Source organism: Mustela putorius, unplaced genomic scaffold (assembly GCF_011764305.1).
Source record: "Mustela putorius furo isolate JIRA1106 unplaced genomic scaffold, ASM1176430v1.1 tig00004033_pilon_pilon_pilon, whole genome shotgun sequence".
Taxonomy (NCBI): domain Eukaryota; kingdom Metazoa; phylum Chordata; class Mammalia; order Carnivora; family Mustelidae; genus Mustela; species Mustela putorius.
This window is the reverse complement of record NW_025422169.1, coordinates 2,497,830-2,522,816: the sequence shown is the minus strand read 5'-3', so window position 1 is coordinate 2,522,816 and position 24,987 is coordinate 2,497,830. Positions and strand designations below refer to the sequence as shown.

The 24,987-nt window shown below is 42.3% G+C and overlaps 2 protein-coding genes across 2 annotated transcripts in view; one reads left to right on the top strand and one right to left on the bottom strand.

The window, feature by feature from the left end:
• ITIH2 (inter-alpha-trypsin inhibitor heavy chain 2) overlaps nucleotides 1-2,370 on the top strand; it is a 38,875-nt gene extending 36,505 nt beyond the window's left edge. The window contains exon 21 of the mRNA XM_004757954.3: nucleotides 269-2,370. Coding sequence (XP_004758011.1) covers nucleotides 269-416 — 148 coding nt within the window. The 3' untranslated portion in view covers nucleotides 417-2,370. The remainder of the gene's footprint in view (nucleotides 1-268) is intronic.
• Nucleotides 2,371-6,831: 4,461 nt separating this feature from the next.
• The window catches only part of KIN (Kin17 DNA and RNA binding protein), a 33,204-nt gene continuing 15,048 nt past the window's right edge, over nucleotides 6,832-24,987 (bottom strand). Inside the window, exons 7-13 of the mRNA XM_045072376.1 lie at nucleotides 24,670-24,727; nucleotides 18,610-18,739; nucleotides 16,418-16,468; nucleotides 13,623-13,691; nucleotides 12,604-12,703; nucleotides 10,535-10,635; nucleotides 6,832-7,167 (exon numbers count right to left, since the gene is read on the bottom strand). Of these exons, the coding sequence (XP_044928311.1) occupies nucleotides 7,105-7,167; nucleotides 10,535-10,635; nucleotides 12,604-12,703; nucleotides 13,623-13,691; nucleotides 16,418-16,468; nucleotides 18,610-18,739; nucleotides 24,670-24,727 (572 nt within the window). The 3' untranslated portion in view covers nucleotides 6,832-7,104. The remainder of the gene's footprint in view (nucleotides 7,168-10,534; nucleotides 10,636-12,603; nucleotides 12,704-13,622; nucleotides 13,692-16,417; nucleotides 16,469-18,609; nucleotides 18,740-24,669; nucleotides 24,728-24,987) is intronic.

Below are 24,987 nucleotides of genomic sequence, written 5' to 3'. Positions count from 1 at the left end.
TGCTGGAAAAGGCTATCTTGGTCAATCTCCAAAGGGTTATTTGAATTATCTAAAGATTCACTGCTTATTATCTGTCCTTCCAACACCAAGCCCCAGAAAATGACGTTCCTTACGACTTGGGGAAGGGGATGGGGAAGGGTGAGGAGATCCGGTATGAGAAGGAAGATGCTACAAAGAACAGCAAGGGAGGGAACTTTCTTCTTTCCCGATATGCAGGCTGACCAAGCCTTGGACTGTGTCCTAACCATACCCACCATTTTCCTTGCAGGGGTCTGCAGAAAGACTACCGAACAGACAGAGTGTTTGGAACAGAGGTCTCCTGTTGGTTTGTGCACAACAGTGGAAAAGGTTTCATCGATGGGCATTACAAGGATTACTTTGTGCCTCAGCTTTATAGCTTTCTCAAGAGGCCTTAAAGATGGATGGCTTTGGAAATTTTCTGCAGGTCACGCTTTTCCCTGCAGTCATTCTTCAGTCTGAGTAATTAAAACACTAGCCAGAGGTCACGGTGGTCTATAAAACCTGTTAATACATCTGAAGAAAAATAAACACTTTGGATTTAGGATTTTGTTGAGTTGTCCGATACTAGGAGGTGTCCATCAAGGTCATGCAAAGGAAAGCGGCTTACCCAGGGAAAGCCGGTGTTTTTGTCTGAAGGCCATTAGGCAGGAAGAATCAGTGTCGCAGATGAAATTCACAGGCAGCTGGAGTATTCTTGCTCACGGGGGGAAGCGTTCCCTCTCTGCTCTGCTGACCTTCAACTGATTGGATGCGGCCCACTTAGGGCAGGCCCTCTGTTCCACCCAGTCTATGATTTAAATGTAGATGTTATCCAAAAACACCTTCATAGAAACACCTAATGTTTGACTCATTCTGTAGGTACCCCATGGCCCAGCCAAGGTTACACATAAAATACAGTCACAATGCCTTAGTTCACCAACCTTTTTCTGTTCTCAAAGCCATTCTCCCAATAAGATACTGTACAAACATGTGGGTGTCTGCTTATTAAATTATAATCTGTCCTAACTGGTCTTCCTCCCTGATGCCATTGTCCCAGGATCACCTCAGGGATGGTGTTGGTCCCAAATTCTTCACATATTTAATATCGCTCTGGACATTACCTCACATGGCTAATTGCACACAATATTGACATTATTATGAATTCGGAGACAATCACAGTTCCAAATTTTCTGGAAGCCACACATTTCACACAGATTTAATGATCTTGAACACAGAGGCTCCCTGAGTATCCCTTGTAGACTTTTTGTCTGTATTTAAGCAATTCTTGAGAGTGATGCCACTTACATTATTAAACCTTGGATGATTAGACTTTATTTCAAAATAAATTTGACTAGCAAGTTCTGTCTTAATGAAAGGCTAACAACATTTGTAAGGCAGAATACCTAAACCACCAACTGGATGACTTCATTAGGTCTGCATTAATCTAGTGGATCTTGGTGAGATGGTGCAAATCTGATTCATTTTTAAGTCTGTACTTTCCTTTGTTTCTAACTGCCCTTTAAAATTCGATTTCTAAGATTGGAATATATTTCCAAAGGCCAAACTGGCAAAATCACACTTAAAAAAATGTTTAAAAGTACACCTTTATGAAGCGTTCCCTCCATAATTTAGTAAAGGTCATTTTTAGTTTAGAAAGTACACAGAACTCCCTTTTTGGACACACCCAACATGTATTTGAAGAATCAAGTGATTGTCTTTTGACCTACTTGTAAAATATTAAAGAAATGCGATCTTTCTAGCATCCAGAGGTGACCCCAGTGCTGAAGAGGTGAATGGCATTGCTTTTCAGCTTCATCTGTGGTACATTAAAAAAGTCTACGACATCTTTCCCATTTTCTATTTCAAACGTACTGATCTTAAAATGCTCATATTTAACCCAAACTTTAAAAGTGGGTTCTTATAATTAATTCTGTTACTTGGTAAAAATTTAGACCTTAAGACTTTTATACCTTTAGATGTATAAGTTCAGGTTGATTCCTAGTATTTTATATGTACTCTGTAGTTTTAATCTACAGATTAAAACTTGGGCTGTGCATTCATATGCAGAATACTGAACAAGGATTCTATCAAATAAACTAGAGTTAAAGTCAAATCCATGTTACTCAAATTATCAAAACCTTTATTAATAGCTGGTGTGTTGAACAATAAAATTAAACTTGTACTCATACTGTCCACGGGTCCCCACTGAGACCTGTAATATGCCTTCTCTATATAATTAGAGTTATGAATGAATACTCAGTTTTGAATTTCAAATGAAAGGAAGAAACTCTTCCACTGTCTATCTCTTGATTAGTTTCTGAAAGTATTATACTTTCAGCAATAAAGGAAAAAACCTGACAAGTCCCTGTATTACGTTTGCTTATTCTCTGGAGCACTTTGCAACCCACTGGGAATGGATCAGTATTTAATTTTGGATAGAGTAGCGGCATTCCACTGACACCTCAGCTGGGTATCACAGGGCTGCTCTCTGTCATATGTATTAAGCATCTGTAGGACTTCCGTAGCCGAGCTTCAAAGCGTTCATAAGTATCAACCTAAGTGGTTTCTATTAAACCACACAAATATATATACGTCTGATTGTCAAGGAAACGAGAGCCCATGTTTGAAAAAAAACAGCCCCTTGGCTCAGATCGCACCTCTGTCATAAGTTTATGTTTGCTTGTGTTTTTAAATTACTGAAAATTAAAGACATTTTCGAAGAATTGGCAATCCAAGAAAATAATGGGAAAAAAAGTAAATTGAAGATTCTCTCAATGTGTAGTAAAAATGAACTATGAATCAGGAGTTATTTTAGTACCTACTGGTGCAAGATCGTAGGCAACTCACTCTACGTGCTTTACAGGATCATTTAATACCATAAAAAGTGGCATTTTCTCTTCAGCCTCATCCCAACTGAAAGATGTAAGTCACCCCAGAGATCCTGTAAGATCAAAGTAAAAGTTACCCAGCTGCCTGAATATATGAAAATGCTTAACTATTGCTCATGGGTGCTGTATACATAAAAATCTGTAAGAATTTAGTATTATTATTTTTAACACCTTTTCACACTGGCCTAGTCTACAGGGGTGACTTTTTTCTGGGATCTCCAGGTAGGATAAAGAAAAATCAAGGATGTTTCCTTTTAACAGTGTAATGATTCAGTTATCCCCTTAACATTTCTGGGGGCACTTCAATCCTATAACCAACCTAAAAATCAAGGCTGATTCATATTCTAATCCTGTGATACTGTTTTAGCAAAGAAGGAACTGAGATATATCTTGGTATCAGTTGATGTTATCTCTTACTGAGATTAGGATAGAATTTTTAAGCAGCTGCCCCAGATTATCAAGTTTCTCTCTCTATTGGCTAATCATTTCATTTGAATATCAGTTCACTGAACATTGTCAATTCCTATACAACACACATCCTGGGTCTATACCTGCTTCTCACACCTAAATCTTCAGTACCTACTGCAATGGCTTACTTACCAGAGGCACTCAGTAAATGTTTGTGAATGAGTTCACTCAAGCATGACAGCAAAAATGGATAGACAGGAGCACATGGGGGGAAAAGCAGCAAAAAAGGCAATAGGACCTAATGGCATTCCCAACAAAGAAAACCCAGGGGATCTGGTTTCCCAAGACACTATTAGCAATAACTTGATATGACCTCAAATGGGATGATGAAAAATAACTTTCTAACAAATGAGAGGAAAAGCCACATACTGGGAGAAAATATTTGCAAAAGATGTATCTGATAAAGGACTATTATCCAAAATATGCAAAGAACTCTTAAAACTCCATAATAAGAAAATGAACAGCCCAATTAAAAAAAAAATGGGCAAAAGACTTAAGCAGACACCTCACCAAAGAAACAAAGATGGCAAAAAAGCACATGAAAAGATGCTCAATGTCATACGTCACTAGGGGATTTTAAATTAAAGTAACAATGAGATACCACTACATGCCCATCAGAACGGCCAAAAATCAAAACACTGACAACACCAAATGTTGGTGAGGATGTGGAGCAAGAGGAGCTCTCAACCATTGCTTGTAGGGTTGCAAAATGGTGCAGCCACTTCAGAGGACAGTTTGGCAGTTTCTTAGAAAACTAAACATACTCTTACCATAGGACCCTACCATTATGCTCCTTGGTGTTTACCCCGAGCAGAGAACACGTCCAGGTAAAAACTATGCCTGGATGTTTATAGCAGATTTATTTATAATTGACAGACTCTAGAAGCAACCAAGATGTCCTTCAGGAGGGGAGTGGGTAGACTGTGGTACGTCCAGAAAAAGAAATATTACACAGCGCTGAAAGGAAATGAGCTGTCAAGCCATAGAGAGACAAGGAGAAACCTTCCGTGCACATTTTTAAGTGAAGGAAGCCAATCTGAAAAGGTTCCATACTGTACGATTCCAAGTATACGACATTATGGAGAAGGCAAAACTATGGAGACAGCAAAAAACCAACCAACTAACCAACCAACAAACCGGCGATTACCAAGGGTTGAACTGCAGGGACAGAGGGATGAATAGGCAAAACACAGAGGATATTTTTAGGCTGGTCAGACTGTTCTGTATGATACTGTAATGGTGAATACATTTCATGATCATTTTGTCCAAACCTGTAGAATGTGAGATACCAATAGTGACCCTAATATAGACTGTACACTTTGGACAATGACAAAGAGTCAGTCGTTCTCATGGGTTCATTACAACAAATGTGATACTTTGGTGGGGCTCGTGGATAGTGAGCAGGCTGTGCATGTGTGGGGACGGGGATAGGTGTGAGATCTCCATACCTTCTGCTCAATTTTCCTGTGAACTTAAAACTGCCCCCCACCAAAGTCTATGTAAAGAAAAATAGCTTGCCATACTTGGAAAAGAAAGTCCATATAAAACTTGCTTTTAGGTGTCTGCAGTCACTTTGTGTAATGTAACCACTACTGGGCTCTAAGAACTTACAGGAAAACATGTCCTGTCACTTAGAATCGTATTTTTGTGCTTCAGGTTTTTAAAGTTAAAAGTCACCTCCATGATGCCACTTGAGTTTATTCTGAAAATAACTTCAGGAAGATGTTGGGGAAAAGAATAAAAATGTGGGATGGAGGGAGGAAACCTTTTTTCCTAAGAAGAAAACCAGGGAGGTGATTCCCAACAGAGATTTGGGGGAGGCAATGTGAACTCTGTTGTGGTTTATTCACCATTTTATTATTGGAAAGAACCTTCTTCCTCCTGAAATTTCTTCGGGCCAGATTAATACCAGGCCAGGCCATAAACATGTGGCTCCATTTACTGAACCACCGCACACCACCATGTCCGACACTTTCTATGTATTTTCTGTAGTTCTCTCAAGAACCCTAAAGACACCTCTTTTCTTTTTTGACAATTTGTACATTAAAAACATTGAAACTCAAGAACACGATCTTTTCTGAGATTACACAGCTGGTGAAAAGAACAGCCAAAATTTCATTGCAAGTCTGCTCAACTCCAAAACCCAGTTCCTTTTCATGTGACTATGCTGTCAAGTTAGTTCAGAAACACGTGAACTCCTCCTGGAAGAATCATGTTGGCAAAGCTACTGACATCATCCTCTTACTACATCTTACACAGTGTCTTCTGTTTCTGCTCATCAGCACATGTTCTCCCAGCTTCTGGCAAGAGAAGTTCTCACCTCTCCCTGACGCTAAGTCCAAGAGAGATCGCCTCGGGGCTGGCACACACCCCAAGTCTGGCCGATCAGTCTAGTCCAGCCCTTGCATCTGGAGTGATCTGTCCCAGTGTGGACCAGTTCAAACTCCGTTCCAGTCTTGTGTCTGAACTGTGGGAGAAAGGGAAGATGTGAAGTGGGAGACGCCGGCAGGCACCTTGCTGGTGCGAGGGGCAGAGCAGAGCCAACACAGAGACGGATCCCCGATAAGGTTGGCCGTACTCAACCCCACAGGAAGCTAAGGCCTGCTCCTTTTGTCCTGGGAATGATATATTCATTTATTTAAAGATTTCTTTTTCACAACCCAAGTAGGAGATGGATTTCCTATCTTTTGCATCCCTAAACAAGCCACTGCTCTATTACTTAAAAATGTATAGTTCAACATTGTCAATGGGATTGTAAAACGGTGTAGCCACTTTGAACAGCCCAGCAGTTCCTCAAAATGTCAAACACGGACGAGTTCCAGTGAGACTCAGCAACTCCATTCCTAGGCGCTGAAAACGTACATCCCCAGAAAATCTTATACCTGAATGTTCCTGCAGCACCATGACTCCAGATAGCCCCAAAGCAGAAACAGCCAAAATGGCCACCAACTGATGGATTTTAACAGCGTGGCCTGTCCACACAGTGGACTACCGCTCAGCAAGAAGGGAAGGGAGCATCGACACATGCCAATGTGGACGGACCTTGAGAACATGATGCGACCTGACAGAAGCTCGTCATGAGAAGACCCCATGTTGTACGGTTCCACTGACAGGAAGTGCCCAGAAGAGGCAAATCAGAGACCGGAAGTAGACTAGTGGTGGCCGGGGGCTAGGGAGAGAGGGAGGACTCCCGGCGATGACAGTGCTCTAGGTGAATAGTGAGCATGGGCGCGCGACTCTGGAGATGTACGAAAAACCACTGAATTGTGTACTTTAAATTGGTGAAATTATATGGTGTGTGAACTCCATGTCCATGACACGGACAAGGACGTCCATGTATGTCCGTGACTCTGTTTATAGTCTGACTTTTTAAAATGTCATTACATTTATAATTTACAAACTTACTACAGAAAATAGAGAGTATATGAAGGACTTCCTCTAACTGTAGGATTCTAAATAGTCTTATATAAAACACTTTACAATAAGTCTTTTAATGAAGATTAAAAAGCATTAAGGAAATATTATAAAGGCAACAAAAACACCAAGAACAAAATTTACATTGTTTTGATACTTCGTGAGACATAATTAGATTTTTCTGTAAGCTTAGCTGAACAACTATACAGTAATATTTAAATAAACCCATTTGCTTTATACAAAAGAAACACCCTAACACAGTAGAGTCTCGTAATGCCTTGGTGAACACCAATTTGATGCTTTAGGATTTTAATGTGTTAATAAATTTTCAAACTCAGGCAAGTTTCGAAATGTCTTCATACTGAATTCCTTCCACTCTGCGTCCTTTTAAAGGGCCCTACAAGTTAAAACAATTAAAAAGAAAGATTAAAAACAGATACTTAAACACAAGAAAATGACACTACACTTCAAGATTCAAATGTGCCTTTTCCACACCCCCGTAGTCCCATTACGGTAGCCACCGATTCTCTGTGACTCTGAATTTAAACTCTGCTTTGTCATACTCATTACAAAGTGCCGTGACTTCTTCAGTGACATGTGAAATGTGTCATCACTATATGGTGTGGCAGGGACCTGCAGGCTGTTCGGGGTGTCCTCTGCTCCCAGGATGCTATTCCCCTGGGTCCACGTGTGGGGAGGTGCGGTCATAGGGGAACAGAACTGACCACGCTCAGCCGTGGCCTGTGAGAAGCACAGGGCAACTGTAAAAGCCGCTCGTGGACAGTGGTGGAGACACGAGCAGGAAGATTCCTGGGCTCACAAGTCACCCCTCCCAGAAGAGCTGTCCCCTGGTTGGGAACACCAATCGTGGACTTTAAGAACGGGAGTTTAGATTCTACCGTGTTTGCGCTACTTGGGGGTTTCCTTCCTTTTCAAGAGCAGATGTCATGTGAAGCAATTCAGATACTCGTACACAAACATGTTTGTCTAGCTTAGCTTTGACACCTCAGCTGGCCTTTATTACCAAAAATGAGCCCAACTTTAAATGTATTTGCTTTTTCTGTTCGTATCCGAAACAAAGGGAAAAGGGTTACACTGGGTATTGGGAAAGAACACCAGTCACTAACGTGGACACAGCCGGGAACACAGAGGCAAGAGTGCGGGCCCTGAGCCCAGACTGACCAAATCCCACTTCACAAGTGACTTGACCCCTCAGTGCCCCCAGTGTCCCCAGGCAGGGAGTATTAACAGGACCTAGGTTCCTGGGCTGTTGCGAAATATAAATGAGTCACGAAAGAGCTTAGTGAACATGACAGGGTATGAGCTCAATAATTCTTGGCTCTTATTATTGCATCTTTTGGTTAAAATTTGAAAGCTGGTGCTCTCTCTTGCAAAATATAAAATGACGATGATGATCACTCTAACCTTGAAGGGAGGTTTCAGTGTTTTTTATTGTGAATCATACCCTCCCTTGATCCTTTTTATAGTGCTACTCCTTTAACATAGGATAATGACTGTATCTGAAGGAAGTAAGTTCCCAGATAAAAGGCATGACTCAGATCAAATCTTTCATTATCAAGTACAAAGGCCTGTGGTCAAGTGCACTTTTCCGATGATACAAACCTGGGGAATGAGAAGGGAGCCAGTCACTTGGTTAATCAGGCAGATAGGCTAAAAGGCTGAGACAGGTTTTGAATAATTTGGTAGCTACTTAAAAATCTGCTTAATAAATGAGTAAATCTCAAATATTTTGATGCTGATCTACAATTTCAGATGATAAAAAGATAATGATAGCGATAAAAATGGTATTTTGGAATGATATGATAAATGATAAGAATAATAGATGATTACTGATATGATAAATGATAAAAAAGAACAGCAGGAGAAAGCACTTAGGAAGTTCGTGTGTTTCACGGCAATGATAGGAAGGAACTGTGGGGACACAGACCAGTGGACACCCGCTCACACAAACATTAATTTTTTAAACGTGGCGAGCTCAAAAAAGAAGCAGCAGGTGGATTTCTCCTTTGAAACGTGCGTGCTGCTCTGCAGTCCAGCAGCCCTTCCAGCAGGGGCTCTCCTGGGTCCTGACCCCCTGCGGCTCTGCGCCCCAAGCAAGCTCAGGAAGGAGGAGCCACTCGGGTCATAGCGAGGGAGGAAAGCAAGGGGCCCATGGGAACCACGCTTCGTGACCCAAAGGGATCTGGACGGGACCTACGATGCCCCCCATGGTGACTAGCTGTTTGCATTTCCTGGAGAGGAAAGCATGAATTGGAGCAGGATCTCATTTGGATAGGCCTATGCGTTTAGAAAGTGCCGGAGAATCCTTTTGCCAAGGAAATGTGAGACGTTCCACGAGCATGCGCTGGTTGAGTCAGAGAGAAAGACGGACCAGGACCAGCAGAGACGCCTTTTGCTTTCCGGCCCTTATGGTTTATGTTCGAGAACGCCAATTTCTCAGTTCGTGATGTCAGAGACAGGGGAAAAAACGCTCCATTTACTTAAATGTGGTTGCTCTCAGATAAGGACCTACACGATTTTCCAAACGCAGTCCAGCAAGGGGCTGAGGGGCCGACAATCCCGTAACGCAAGCCATGGAACTGGGCGGACACCTGCAGTTCTGGAGGCCCCGACGGTCACTGGACTCTCCGAGGGGGTCTGCTATCCCCCCGAAGGCTAAGGCGTACGGTATGGGGTGTGAAAACGGATTTCCCCGCAAGAGGCACAGCACAGATGTCACAGTTCCAAAACGCATTAGGCCGCGAGGGGGTGGGGGGCAGGAGCCTGCCTCAGGCGCTTCCTTAGCGGGGGAAACAACTCAGGCCTCGCAGGGCAGGGCCGGGCTCACAGGCCTGTCCGTGAGCCATCCGTTCTGTCAATCAACAAGTTTACTCTTTGCACATCATATTTCCTGAAATTACTCTACTGATCTCTGCTACCCTCTAGCCCTTTATGAAAGGAGGGGCGGACTGTTTAAAATATTGATGTCTGGGGCTTTTCCCCCATTACTTCTGACTCTATGATACCGTGCCAAATTGAGTTTTGTATTAGATGTGAGAGAAAAAAAAAGTGGAGATGTGAGACTGTACACTGTATACTGCATACAATTTTATAAAATACAAAGACCAGAAAGGAATGGATCAAAATATTAAAGGGAGTTATCTGGCTGGAGGATTACGGGTAGTTTTTAAAACTATTTGTATTTAATTGTCCTTTTCAGGTTTTACACAATGAGTATTGCTATGGAATGAATGTGTCCCGCCCAGAACTCACAGCTGTGACCTAATAATGCCCCGTGTGACTGTATTTGGGGAGCGATGAGGTCATGGGAGTGGGGCCCTCGTGAATGGCCCGGAGCCCATATAAGACCCCAGAGAGCTCCCCTGTCCCTTCCACCAGGTGAGGACACGTGAGCCAGGAAGCAGGCCCTCCCCAGACACTAAACCTGCCACTGCCTTGTTCTTGCATTTCCAGCCGCCAGAACAAACCGTGAAAAGCACACTGGCTTACAAGCTCCCGGCCTACAGCGTGCTGTTACAGCAGCTCGAGTGGACTAAGACACATAAGCATTTCTTTTGAAATCAGAACACAAAATACTTTACAATGGTAGAGTCATTGCAGAAACTAAGCTGACAGATTTCCATATAGGAGAGAAGACAAACAAAAAACCCAGATTCTAAAATAAAACAAAGACCAACCCAATGAAAGAGAACTATGGCACATTTTTAAAGCATTTAGAAATTTCTCTGTGTCGATGTACGTACAGTTTCAATGACTATTGTAGCTGAGAAGGTCTTCTCATTGATGGATTCTAAGGTGCCTTCATTCCCTCTGTAGCCTCCATTTAAAACGAGAATTCTTTTTCCTACAGCAGAAAAGAATATCACACTGAATGCAAAGAAAGGTTCACTTTTTTCTTCTACTTTGTTACAGCAAAGTGCAGTTACACTGAATGAACACAGCTGACCACTGAATGAAAACCAAAATCCCTCTTAGAAGTTCTTAATCATTTTAGAACTCCATAATATTCTAAAGGAGAGCTTATATGTCTTGATCACTGTTAACATTTTAAGAATCCTCATGGTTTTTTTTTTTTTTTTTTTCATTTATTTGTCAAAGGGATATGTTTTAGCTTTAGATTGCAAGGAATAGAAGGTACTTAGGGGAAATGTCGGTAGTCCAGAAATGACCAGGAAAAATTTAGCTTACTTTGGCTTTTTTTTTTTTAGATTTTATTTATTTATTTGACAGACAGAGATCACAAGTAGCCAGAGAGGCAGGCAGAGAGGGAGGGAAAGCAGGCTCCACACTGAGCAGAGAGCCCAATGTGGGGCTCGATCCCAGGACCCTGGGATCATGACCTGAGCCGAAGGCAGAGGCTTTAACCTGCTAAGCCACCCATGCGCCCCGACTTTGGCTCCTTTTTTCTCTTAAGAGAGAGAGAGAGGGTGCGTGAGCATAGAGTGAGGGAAAGAGAGAGAGAATCTTAAGCAGGCTCCACATTCAGCGTGGAGCCTGATGCAAGGTTTGACCTCAGGACTCTGAGATCATGACCTGAGCTGAAATCAAGAGTCGAGCACTAAACCGACTGAGCCATCCAGGCACTCCACTTTGCCTCTTCTTAAAAATCACAGGATGGTTTGGCAGTTTCATAAAAATTTAAATACATCCTACGAGCGAGCTATTCTACTTCTAAGTATTTTCCCGATAGAAAAGAAACCGTATGTCCGTATAAAGACTTGCGTATGAATGTTCTTGGAAATTTTACTTGTAACAGCCAAAAAAACTATAACCAACTAAAATGTCTATCAAAAGGTGACTGAATAAACAGAAAGTGGTACATTCATACAGTGAAACACTAGTTAACAGAAAGAAGTGAGCTACACATAGACACAACAACATGCATGAACCCAAAATAATTACACTTAATGAGAGATGCTAGACCAAAAAACAGGAAACATGGTATGATTTTATTCATATGAACTTCTCGACAGGAACTCCTCTGTAGCGATGGAAAGCAGACAAGTGGTTGCCTCAGGGGCCATGGGAGGCAGGAGTGGAGGGGTGGCAGGGAAGGATTATAAAGGAAGGGGATGAAATTTTCGGTGGGGTAATGGGTGCATTCATGATCACGATTGTAGGGATGGTTTTGAGACAATACTATGGCTGTAAACTGATCACGTTGTATACTTTATACAAGTGCAGCTTATTGTGTGTCAATTACATCTCACTGACACTGAAAAAAAAATTTTTAAGCCACAGAGTGAGTTTTATTTTAGGGGGAAAGCATAAAGGATCTGATAAGCGGAGGTTTTAGAGACTAACATCATCACCATGTCAGCAATGACGCCACTATGGAAGCTTTGGGTCAAAGGGAAACACCCTAACCATAGCAGCTTTCATACCAGGTATTCAGAAGTACTCAAATGATGAAGACAATTAAGGAAAAGGAAAAAACAAAACAAAACAATACAATACAGACTTTTACTTTACTATCTCAGGTAGCTAGGGAAATATATTAACAATAAGCTAGTATGGCTGATTTTTTTTTTCCTTGTGAGTTTGTGTTTTATGTCAGGAAAAAAAAAAAATGAAAAAAATGAATCCCAGGAAGGGAAAATGGATTTAGCCACAAAATAGGTTACACAGAGGACTGGTAGGCAAACTCCCATGTCACCCGAAACGAAGCTCATGAGTTAGACCAGCAGCTATATGCTCCTAGAAAGGAAATCCGTGTCTGTAACTGGCAAGTCAAGCCTAGAAGCTATGGTTTTAAGGATGGAATCACTCCTTTCAATAGCAAACACAGTAAATGATCTGCAAAAAGATTTACCTGGTGCTGGAATTACTGTTTCTAAATGAGTCTGGTCAAGTTTCAGCTTGTCTCCAGAGTCAATCATCTTTACAACAGCTGTGTATTTGTCAATTACTTCCTGTCATGTGAAATCAACATTTTATAACAGCAGAAATAAGTGCAGCAAATTTCAAGGGACAGAAATAGGTAAGATGAAAACAAACGAATTCCAGTCAAAAGGTAAGAGTAACTCCTTTAGAAATGACACTATTTTATAGAGTCCATATATGACTATTCATTCTAGGCTTCTTTTTAATTTTAAAACTTTTATTACATTTTTATTTGAATTCCAGTAGCGTTCACACATGGTGTTACGTTAGTTTCGGGTGTACAATACAGTGGTTCTATGCTCCCTAATAAAGAATTCAGTTCAAGGCTTAGTGAAGGTTTTCATCTGGAAAGAATAAAGGACTGGCTGGCGATCTTAGAATACGATTTCAGCAGATACAGTGAGAGGAAGAATGCCTAGCTTCACGTACAATAGCAGGGCATTTCTGCACGCACAATGCTGGGTTCCAGGATGGAACTATTTACGAAAGGCCAACAGAGAAAAGGACTGCAGCATCGACTTTTAAATTTTAAAATCCCAGAGCATAAAAGTTTCTCAGGCAAAACACAACAAGGAAGTCCGCCTGGGAACCCTGGGGACATAATCATCTTGCCCCTCCTTAACAAAGAGGAGTGTCTCACTAATGGGCAAGGCACGCAGAGTGCGAGAGTGACTTGAAGCTGTGCCAGTGGGATTTTATACGTGCTATTGGCTCCAGTAAGAAAACACACCAAAGTGAACTAGAAACTCTGGCTGCAAAGGAATCATTTTCCCAGCATTATGAATTCAGCCTTCCTTTTATGGAAATGATAAAGACATATGGAACCATCAAGAACCTGAGACACAATGCTCTGGCCCTAGGATGTGATTTTTCAGGAATAACAGAATGGCTTGACTTGGTCACCCCCAGCTTCTTCCACAAATCCCATTCACAGCCTCCTGTCCTTACCTTCACAACACCCTTTTTCTTATGGTATTTCTCTCCGAGTTTCTTGGTTATAATTTTCACAATGATTTCCTAGAAAAGAATAAAAAAATAAAGATGAAAGGGAAGATATAAGTTAGCTTTTCAGTTTTACTCCTTTGCTCTAAACCATGTTCACCAAAAATCACAGCAAAACGTTAACTGCTCTGCTAAATAAGAAATTTTGAGTTCCAAGCCTTCCCAATCATGCAAAACATTCCCTTAGTGATCTCTTATTTCTTCTTTCTCCCTTTATTCAACACAGTTACCAGGAGGGAAAAATATACCTGTCTCAAGGCTGATTTCCACACTGAAGGTCTCTTGAAATCTAGGACTTTTATCTGTCAATCTCAACCCTATTAATCCACGTCTCTTACAGACAGCTTCTCTCTCTCTCTCCATTCAAGGAAGTGAAAAGGGCCAAAGGTATTACACCGCTGGTGTTCCCTGCTGATAAAAACTCAGATGGCAAGTCTCCCTGTGAATTGCAAGGAACTGAGCCTTTGAGCTTACGCATGACATTTTCCACAATGTTCTTTTCTCATTAGGTTACTCTGAATTTTTGAGACAGATGGGATCCTTCCAGATTAGCTCCCGCTAAAAGTATCGTTCTTCTGAACATCTAATTCTCCAATGGGAGAGAAATCTGGGCTTATTTCATATTAATGCATTCTGCATTTGCTTCTTTATCATCATTTTCCTGATTTAGATTAGCTGTCTAGCAGCTGATCATGAAAATTCAATCGCCTGACTTCATGCTATAGTCACTATAGTAATTCTGTATTTGCTACTTCAAGTGAATGTATCAGAGGTACAAGTAAGCCAATTAAATTTTATTAATCAAAATTCAATAAGGACTTTGTAGGTAGGATATATTATAGCAGAAAAACACATTTAAGAGAATATATGAGTGGTCTTATTCTTAAGCCTCTAGTCTGAGAATCTAGGACTTTCTAAACGAAGCCAAGTAATGCCAAAACAGCTTTTCTGATTTAGCCAGAGTATTTCTGGGCTAAATTTATCAAAGGCCCTCATGGGTACACACTTAAAATCTGAAGCTAATTCATTACACCATTGAGCTTACTGATACTTGCTCACACAATAGAGCGGTTCAAGATATTTCTGAGTTTAAACAATAAACCCCTCTCCAGTCTGTGCAGCCTACTGGTGATTTTAACAAACATATTGAGCGTTTCGACATAAGAGACACACTGATTCTCACTTTTAATGTAATACTCTGTAGCAGGAAAAATATTTGAATAATTTATTGTAAGAGAACTATCAAAGAGAAAATGTAATTGAATTTAAAGTATTATCAATGGGAAGAAAATTCTTGGACTAAAACTTGGAATGCTTTCTCTCTCTCTTTCTTTTTTGGTTTCTTTTCTTTTTTCCTTTAAACCAATGAACGGGATATATCAGAATCACCTAGGAGGCTGGTGAAAATACACACTTCATTGGAGGAGACTGGAAGGTGGTAGTAATTTGGAAAAAACACTTTGCTAAAAATCTGTGAATTACTCTCTGAGTAAGAATGACAGCAAAATTCTTGATTATGTTTTCATAAACAATAATCAAACTATTCATAGTCACATGCCAGCTATTGGAATGGAGAAAACAAAAAAAAACCCTTCAGGTCCAGGCTTTGCTGATCTTGACTAAGCCTGTCCTCAGAGATGGGGAGTCAGGGTGCCTGAGACATCTCAGGAAGCAGGTCTGTTGACCAGCTGAGGGCACAACCTACTGAATAAGACTGCCAGGGAGATCCTGTATCATTGCTTACTCTATGACCTTGGGGAAGTACTCAAATGCCGACGCCTCAGGGTTTCTCGCCTCTGAAATGGGAATTATAACAGGAATTACCTTATTGGTCTGACAGAAGAATTCATTGACATAATTCATATACAGGACTCACTCGCTATTGAAAGCAGCGAGGATATTTTCATGTTAGCTGACTTGCTTCCTGAGCCTTCACGTGGGCACCAGGTAGAAATGCCTCGCACGTAGAAGACCACAAACTAAGACACGGAAGTGAAATTGCCTTCCTGGTTAGAGGGAGCAGGACAGCGAAGGTCTGAGTGGGAACTCTGGATTTCTGGACCTTCTTCTTACTCTTACTTTTGGAATCAAAACTATCTAAACGACACACACTCTCACTACTTTTCAGCCTCCTATTGTTGATCAAACCAGTTTCTTTCAGAAGCTTTAATGAAGGCACCCTGAGTGTCTTCTGGAAACTTCACATTTAGGCTCAAAAGAGAGCATCAATAAATAATAATGTTTAAAATTATTTGAATGTTTCAAAATTATTATCTTAAAATCACATCAAAGAAATATATGAGAAAATACAAAGCTCTACCTGAGTTTGTGAAATCAAAACCAGCATTTTTCGACAAAGTATCTAGAGGGAGATTCTAATTCTAAGTTCAATAAGCTGTAAGTTGAAAACAAATGCTGCAGCATTCACAGTTCTACTTATCAGTCTCATTTCTGAAAACACAACCCATGTCTTATAGCAAAAACTGGAAATAATTCCAGGCTTAAAATCAAGAGGTCCGCAAACAAATCTGGCAGCAAACTCAAGAAATCTTACCAGCCTATATATGTGAAGTGATTCTCCAATATGGGTGCAAATGATCACTGAAGATCAGATAAAAAAAGTCAGGAAAGTTATAGATCTAGCCATATGATTTAAGTATATTTGAAAAATTCAAGTCTCTTTACGTGATTCACTTTTTTAAAAGCATTCAAGACATAAGAAGCCCAAGCTGGGTACGTACAGGCTGTAGCCAGTGGTCTGTTCGGGCAGTTCTTTTCTTCTCCTCTTCGATCTGGAGAACACAAAAGATACAGAAGTCTCTCTTTAAAATCCTCAATTTATTTCAAATACCATTCCATGTAGCAAACACCATAAAACATACACCTCAAGGGAAATCCGTGTAATTTACAAGCTCTGACAAATACAAATAACCATTTCTTCCAATTTTTGATTCAAAGAAAAAAAAAAAACATTGGGGGGGTGCCTCTCTGGCTCACTTGGTGGGGTGTGTGATTCTTGATCTTGGGGTTGTGGGTTCAAGCCCCACCAGGTTCGAGCCCCACAATGAGTGTTGAGACTGCATGAAGACAAAAATCTTTAAAAATCTACGCATGTAAAAAAAAAAAAAAAAAATCTACGCATGTGCGCGCACGCGCACACACAAACACACACACACACACATTCTTGGATTTACAAAAATACATGATAAAGCACGTTAACTGGCCAAGAAAATAAACACAAGCAACCTCTATGTCATCAAGACTGCAAGGCCACGTGCCAGCACTACGTCCCCGTCTCTCTGCTTCCCCCCTGGTGCCTGCCACAAGCTGGGAAACAAGCAACGTTTTCATGTGATAAAAACACAACACTTGAAACAAATTTTGTGCAGCACAATTAGTTCTACGGTGGTGGCCAAAAGAGGCTTCTCTGTTTGATAAGGGTAATAAATCTTGTGAATGTAGGGCAGGAAAAACCTAACCACGAGAGATGGAAGCACAGGGGTGTCCAAACAAAGAGCGCAGTCTGGCTGCTGAGGAGCCACGTGATGCCTTTTTCTTTCCTGACGGAGTAAGTGAACCCAAAGTCCCAACTTTCAATGCGACAGATGCTGCCATTTTTTGGTTGATAATAAATCCCATTTTAATGTCTCCAACTTTCTAATACAAACAAAGAACATTCTAAATTTAGCAGGTTTTTATAAAGCAGAGAGGTCTAGCTTCCCAATTTACTTTGAATTAGATTCAGGAACTTCCTGTCATGGCCTACTGAGACACGTCAAGATGTTGCTCCACCTTCCCTCTCTGACTGCGAAAGCCATGCCAGCTCCCCCACTCACCATGTTCCAGCCACATGGACCTTTCCGGAAGATCTTTCCTGCCTTGGCACCTTTCCACAAGCTGTCCCCCAGAGCCCGCCCTCAGACCCCCGTAGCACTTAGTATTTTGTAGTAATACTGGTTCTCTTGTTCATACTCGTACTCGCTGGCTCATTTGTTCATGGAATGTCTCTCACTAGAACGAAAGCCCTGTGACACAGTGGCGCTGTACTTTTCTCCCTACCACGGTGACACAGGACCTCGCACGATGCCCAGCACATAACAGCGACTCAGTATTTGCTCAGTGATGGAGTGACCACATCTCCCAGTACATTTTATACTAGACTCTCAGCCGTTCAGACCACCCTGCGTAGTGAGAGCACCCAGAAATGGCAAAGAGTTGCCTCTGTCCCTTCACAAATGAAGAAGAGGGTTGGGGAGATGACTTTACAGGAAAAAACAAGTCAGCTTCTTCTATCCATTTCTTCTTTCCATTCACCAGTCCGTCTTCTCTTTCCTACTTACTTAATAAACGTACTGACAAGGTAAGGCCGTGTGTGGAAAGGGAGACGGGAAGATTAGAACCGCTGTAGCAGCACAGGTAGATTCAGAGCCAAAAAGTGGCCCTAGATCTTAAATCACGGGTTGTCAAGGATTCATCATATAGGCTTAGCCATCAAGCTAAGTCAAATTAAAAATATGTCCTAGCTTCATCTCACTGGCTAGGAGGTGGCAGGTGAGGTCAGAGCCCGAAGGAGAGCAGGGGTTGGCAGGAGGAATCCGCAGAGGAGGCCCATTTCACAGAGCCAAGGAAGGGAAACAGAGCTTTCGTTTTGAGATTCAGTGACTGCCCAAGCCCTTCTGCTTGAATTCCACCGACCATGAACACACAGAGAGTTCTGAAGACAGCACTTGAGGCAAGAAAATAAACGTGTAATGATGGATTCCAACTCTGCTCAGATGGAACCGTGGCCACGCTCTCTTACCCCAATGCTGTCTGAGTACATCTTCTGACTTTATGTTAACCCAGGAATTAGTGAGACTAAACTTTCCTTAGTTTGAATTATGTCACTCCTCTAACGGCTAACACGTCGTCGATAAGCAGCTCGTAACTATACCTCCATGATTTCGTCGAGGGCAGATTTCTTTTTTTTCTTTTCTTTTGATTGAGCTGAGCTCCGGGAAGATTCTTTCCTTTTAACTGATGCTGCATTCCCGATGGTACTCAATGCGCTTGGTCCCAAGGAACTGGTGAAAAGAAGAGCCATGCCTGTTAACAAACCCTATGCACAGAAGGCGGCTTTCGAATGTGCAGGGGAACAGTACAGAAGATATCTGTTACATGATTAATTTTCAACAGATTCGTCAAAACAAGAGAGGACCTGTCTTTAGGCCTGCAGGACCCTAAGCAGCAGGAGAACATGTGACCTTTCCTGCCTTAACGCCCTCACCTTCTCCTGGGCCCTTCCCTCCCCTCAGTGCCCACCATGATCAGCACAGACCAGTGGTGACAATGCCAGCTTCGGCTTCGGGGTTAGGCAGATCAGGGTCCAAGGGGACTTCTGCTTCTGACCTTGGGCGATTCACTTTTCTAAGCTTCAGTTCCTCATCCATGAACGAGGATAACCATGGGACCCAACTCAGAGCTCAACTGCGAGGATCAAATAGGAGGCTGGCAATGAAGTCTAGCACATTACGGGCAGTTCGATTTTCTGAAAGCAATCTCACCATGTCACCTAATTTCTGATGGTTCCTAACTGTCTAGAATTGACAGTGTAAACTGTTTTTTAGTGTGGTATCAAATTGTCACCACTGGCCCAAGAAATGGTATTTCTGAATTATTATATACACCAGCCATTCGGAATAACTTGTTACTGAGCCATGCCATGTTTTAGGCCTTTGTAAACCACCTCTCTTATACCTAGAACAATCTCTCCAATTATCTCCATTTGTCCCAAGACTTTAAGATCCATTCTTCATGAGGGTTTCAACTGCCATAACACTTTCCAGCGTGTATCCTGTGTCACCTTGTATTATAATCCTTTGCATATACGATATGTACATATAATAATGTGTACATATTTGTATATACTTACTTTTTTCCTGTAAAGCAAGCTGTTATCTTGTGACCCACATAAAATACATGCTCAGTCAATATTTCAATGACTCTTACCAGTGTAACCATTTAGTTTGTCTTATTTGCAAAAGACGAACAAAGGATAAATCCATGTACGAAGCTACCATGGAGACAGAAGAGCAAGACAGAAAGTGTGATAAACAGGAAAACAACAGAACTTTACTCGGACTCTTTTTAAGAGGGGGAAGTGTGAGTGGAGGGGATGGGGTGGCGCAGAGGAAGAGGGGAGGGAGGGAGAGCGCGGAAGCAGGGGGAGCAGCAGGCAGAGGGAGCAGCAGGCTCTCCGCTGAGCAAGGAACTGGATGTGGGACTCCATCCCAGGACCCTGGGATCATGGCCAGAGCCAAAGGCAGACGCTTTACCGACTGAGCCCCCAGACGCCCCTAACGACTCTTCCGTCCGGGCGCCCCGGTCAGGACTGCCTCGCCCGGCCATCCCGGCAGGCGTTCTCCGGTCACCGAGCTCTCAGCTTTCACATTTACCCGTTGGCAATTTCACTCACTGGCTTTTGTCCCATAATTCAAACCTCTGAATAGATTTCTAAGTTCTGATTCTGTTTCTGGGACCCTGTGCTCTGGTGTGGGGAAGTCAACTGGGGCAGCTGCTGGGGCCAACAGCGAGGCAGAGCCGTCATACAACCCGGCCCTTGCGCGCTGGGTCCCTCCCCGGAGGCACGGAGAGCAGGGACACGAACAGGCACTGTTCACGATCGCCCAGAGGACAGACTGACTCCAGTGTCTGCGGACTGAGGAAGACATGAAGCAAATGCAGTGCGTACACACAAAAGGATATTATTCAGCCTCGAAAAGGAGGAAATTTCAACACGTGCCACAACATGGATGGACCCTACAGACATTAAAGTGGTGACAGAAGCCAGGGGCAAAAGGGCATTTGCAGTACGCTTCTCCTCCTGTGAGAAGCCTAGAACAGGCCAATCCATAGAGACAGAAAGCAGAATAGAGGCTACTGGCAGCTGGGGGCTACCTGGAAATGGGGAATTAAGTGTTTAATGGGGACAGAGTTCCAGTTTGGGCTGATGAGAGAGTCGGGGAGATGGATACCAGTGACAACTACGTAACAATGTGAAGCTACTTACCTCCCCTGCCCTGTATGTTTAAAAATGGTGAAAATGGTCACTTTATATGTATTTTACCACACACACAAAAAATAAACTCAATAGAAACAAAGTTTTCTGTCAAGAACATTTATTTGGCATGATTAAATGTCTACAGTGTGACAAGCAATGGGGATAAAAATGTGACCAGAACAGCCCATCAGGATCTCACAATCTCCTGTGAGAGACCAGACACAGGACAGTCTGGGAAGAAAGGACAGAAGATGTGAAGGCAAGAGAGGGTGAGCCACCGCAGCTCATTTCAGACAGTGCAAGTAATTCAGCATAGCTGGACGGCAAGGGGCAGGAGAGACCCCTGGATCACAATGGTCACAAAGCAGCACAGACAAAAATGAAAAGTTATTCCACAGGTGAAATAAAAGCATTTAGAAAGATCCTTCTGCTGGCAACATCAAGATTCTATTAGAGCTAAGACGAATAAGGAAGAATGCGAGAAATGTTGCCAGAATAAATTATGAAGGACAGAAGCCAGGAACAGGGAAACCAAAGAAATGACAATAGCAAGAAAAGAAAAAGTCGGTATTCCAAAGAGTAATAAAATAGCAAATCTGAGAGCCTAGATAAAAAAGATATTCTAGTAAAACCAAAATTGTATGAATTGTTGAAGTTTGTATAATCAAGATTATATTGTTAAGTTGAAGAAGCTAATTAATTCCCTTGCCTGCAAAAGATATCAGCACAATATTTTACCAAGTTTTACCAAGCTTCCTTACCTGAAAACACGAGTCAAAAAAGAATACTTGTACAAATCATTTTAAAAGTAGGCAATTAAATATCAATCTCATTAATGAACATTAAAAAACAAAACAAAATAGTCCATTTTTTTCAGCTGTGCATTATTACTAATAATTTATTTTTTATTTTTTATTTTATTTTATTTTATTTTTTTGAGAGAGAGCGCCCTCCGCCCCTTGCATGAGTGGGCAGAGGGGAGAGGCAGAGGGGGAGGGAGAGAGAGAATCTCAAGCAGACTCCCTGCCAAGTCGGGAGGCAGATGCGGGCTCGATCCCACAACCCTGAGATCATGACCTGAGCTGAAGTCGAGAGTTGGGCACTTAAGCAAGCAAGCCACCCAGGCGCCCCAGCTGTGTATTACATATATATATATTTTAAAGATTTTATTTTTATTTATTTGACAGACAGAGAGATTGTAAGAAGGCAGAGAGGCAGGCAGAGAGAGCAGGGGAAGCAGGCTCCCTGCTGAGCAGAGAGCCTGATGTGGGGCTCGATCCCAGGACCCTGAGATCACGACCTGAGCCAAAGGCAGAGGCGTAACCCACTGAGCCACCCAGGTGCCCCAGCTGTGTACTATATTTGATCTTACACTAGCTGCTCTAACAATAACATCCCTTTATCCCCAAAGGTTCAATTAGAGGCTGACAAAACCAAGATGGGGTAATATGGGGCCAAAATCAAGGCAAGAAATGAACGGAAACAGATTGGAAATGGAACGTTTGCTTCTAGAACGGCCCTAGAATTCTGCTGTCAGGAACTGGAGTGGGTCCTAATGCAATTAAAGAAGAGAAGCCCCAAAACAGAAATGGAAACCAAGTAACCTCTGTTCAAACACTGGAGAAGCAGGGCTTGTCTCTGTGCCTCAATATAATATCAAGTATAATTCTTTATATCCAGAGCCTTTCGTTCATTCTGAGTTTTAGATAAACAAGAGATATAAATCAACAGGAAAATAAATCTCAAACTCTATTAAAATAGGCCATAATCTCAGAAAAAGAAAATTTAGATGAGTCTTTCCATTGCATTACCTGTGACACTACTTATGAGTTATTATTGATACTTGCGACTGAACTTACAGAACTTAATCAAATAAAACTATTTTTCCTCATAACGCCAGAGCATCGGGGAAAGAAGGCTAACTAGCAGACCCCAGAGGTAACAGGTCCTCATCCTTAGAGTTAATACATGTCACCTTATTGGCAAAAGGGTCTCTGCAAATGAGGTAAGTTATAGCTTCTGAGATGAGATTATTGTGGGTGGCTGGAGCGGCCTCTCTGTGCAACCACACGCATCCTTTTAGGAGGGAAACAGGCAGGCATGACACAAAGAGAAGGTGATGTGAAGACGGAGCCAGGAGAGTCCGGAAGACACTGCTTCCGAAAACTGAAGGATGCGGCCACAAGCTAAGGAATGCCAAGAGCCAGCAGAAGCTGGAAAAGGCCAAGAACAGCCTCACCCCAACCCCAGACCCTCTGGAGGAGGCGTGGCTCACACAGGGCTTCATTTCAACTCAAGGACACTGGCCTCCAGAGACACAAAACACTTCTATGTTTCAAGACACTTGGATTGGGGCGCCTGGGTGGCTCAGTCCATGAAGCGTCTGCCTTTGGCTCAGGTCATGATCCCAGGGTCCTGGGATCAAGACCCCCACTGGGCTCCCTGGTCGTCGGGGAGTCTGCTTCTCCCTCTGCCCCTCCCCCTGCTTGTGCTCTCTCTCACTTTGCTCTCTCTGTCTCAATAGTAAAATCTTTTTAAAAAAGATACTTGGTTTATGGTAATTTGTTACAGCAGCCATAGAAAACTAATACAAGGGAGACCAGTTTGGGGGCCACTGGGACCAATTTTAACATTTATCTACACTCAGGAATAACAAACAATAAGGGAGAAGTGAGTGAAACAGGTACGGGTCCCAAACCATAAGGCACGTATGATTTGATACATGTCAATCTGTCTTCTAGGTCATATCCTACTAATACTTTGAAAAGAATTTTCCTTTCAAATGTACCGTATGTGAAACCCAATTAACCCCCTTCAGGTGTCAATTCTGAAATGTTTAGATCAAAGCGAAGCTCTCTGGCCAGACATCCCGAAGCAGCTGTACATTGGTTCCATCTATTCCCTTCACATCTCCTGGCCGCTTACCTAGCTGTGCCAAGAAGCACTAGCCTACAACTTACCCAAGAAAACCGAGTTAGCTCTTAAATAAACCACATGTTAAAATACTAAGTAAAATAGCAAATACTGGCCAACTCCAAACAAAATTTTGCTAGACACCAGGAAGCACCAGTAGGAAGGTACTTTCCTGAGTATCTGTTGTCTCGTTTTATTTAATCTCCGTAACCAAACCGGACACGTTGTGCATCACAGACAGTGAATAAATATTTGGGGAAAGAACAGATAAGCACCGAAGGTGCAAAGGGAACAGAGGCACCGGACCACGTGCCATGCCGGGGCTTGGTAAACTCCAACCTGAGGGCCAGAGGCAGGCTGCTGCCTGTCTTCAGAAATAAGATCTTACTGGAATACAGCCATGTGTGTTTGTTGACTCGCTGTCTGCGGCAGCCTTCTCACTCCAATGGCAGTCTAGTGGTTGTGACAAAGACAGATGGCCAATAACGTCTACAATATTGACTCTGGGGCCTTTTACCAAAAAGCTCGGTCAGGCCCTGCTCAGTGACTGCACCGGGCAGCAGGAAGGCAGCTACAAGGGCATGCCGACAGGCACATGTACCCTCCACCAGGGGCTAAGACGATGCGTGAGTAACCTAGTCTCTGTCTCACAACATCTTTACACAGTCAGCAGAACAAAAACTGTATCCCCCAGCTAATATTTAAACTTGGTGAGTGAGCTGTGATAGAAAAATCAATAGTGTTACGCAGGGGGGACCGTTATGTGGAGAAGGACCCGCAGGAAAGCAAAAACTTGTCATGTGAGGCATTCACTCGAAATGTGCCTTTCCTCAGAAGCATCCTATCATCATGGACAGGTAAGAAAAAAAAAAATAGCTGCTAACAAACAAAACCAAACCACCATCAAACGGAAACAAGACAAGGGAAAACATTATAACCAGAAAAAAAAAAAAAAAATCACAGTCTGGAAGCTTTTAAAATGTAGTCATCAGCATTTCACAAAAACTCTCAAGTTCTAAGAGATCTGGTCCTAGAGCTCACCTGGATTTGGAAGATGTTGCTGCCGAACTACATGCTCCTTTATTCAAATTGAATGTAACTGGAAGGAAAAAATGATATATTTTTACATGTATATTTCATCATACATATAATAAGTATGTGTGTGTGTGTGTGTGTGTGCATGCGTGCGTGTGTGTGTGTTTCAGGAAAATTATAAAACTTATCAGATAAGACCAAAATGTATCCACACAGACGTTCATGGACATTTTGAATAAATGAGAGCTGGAATGCTACCCAGCTACCCAGGGACGATGACTTCTGGAAGATAATACTAAGCAATGCTCACAGAGCTGGGAATTG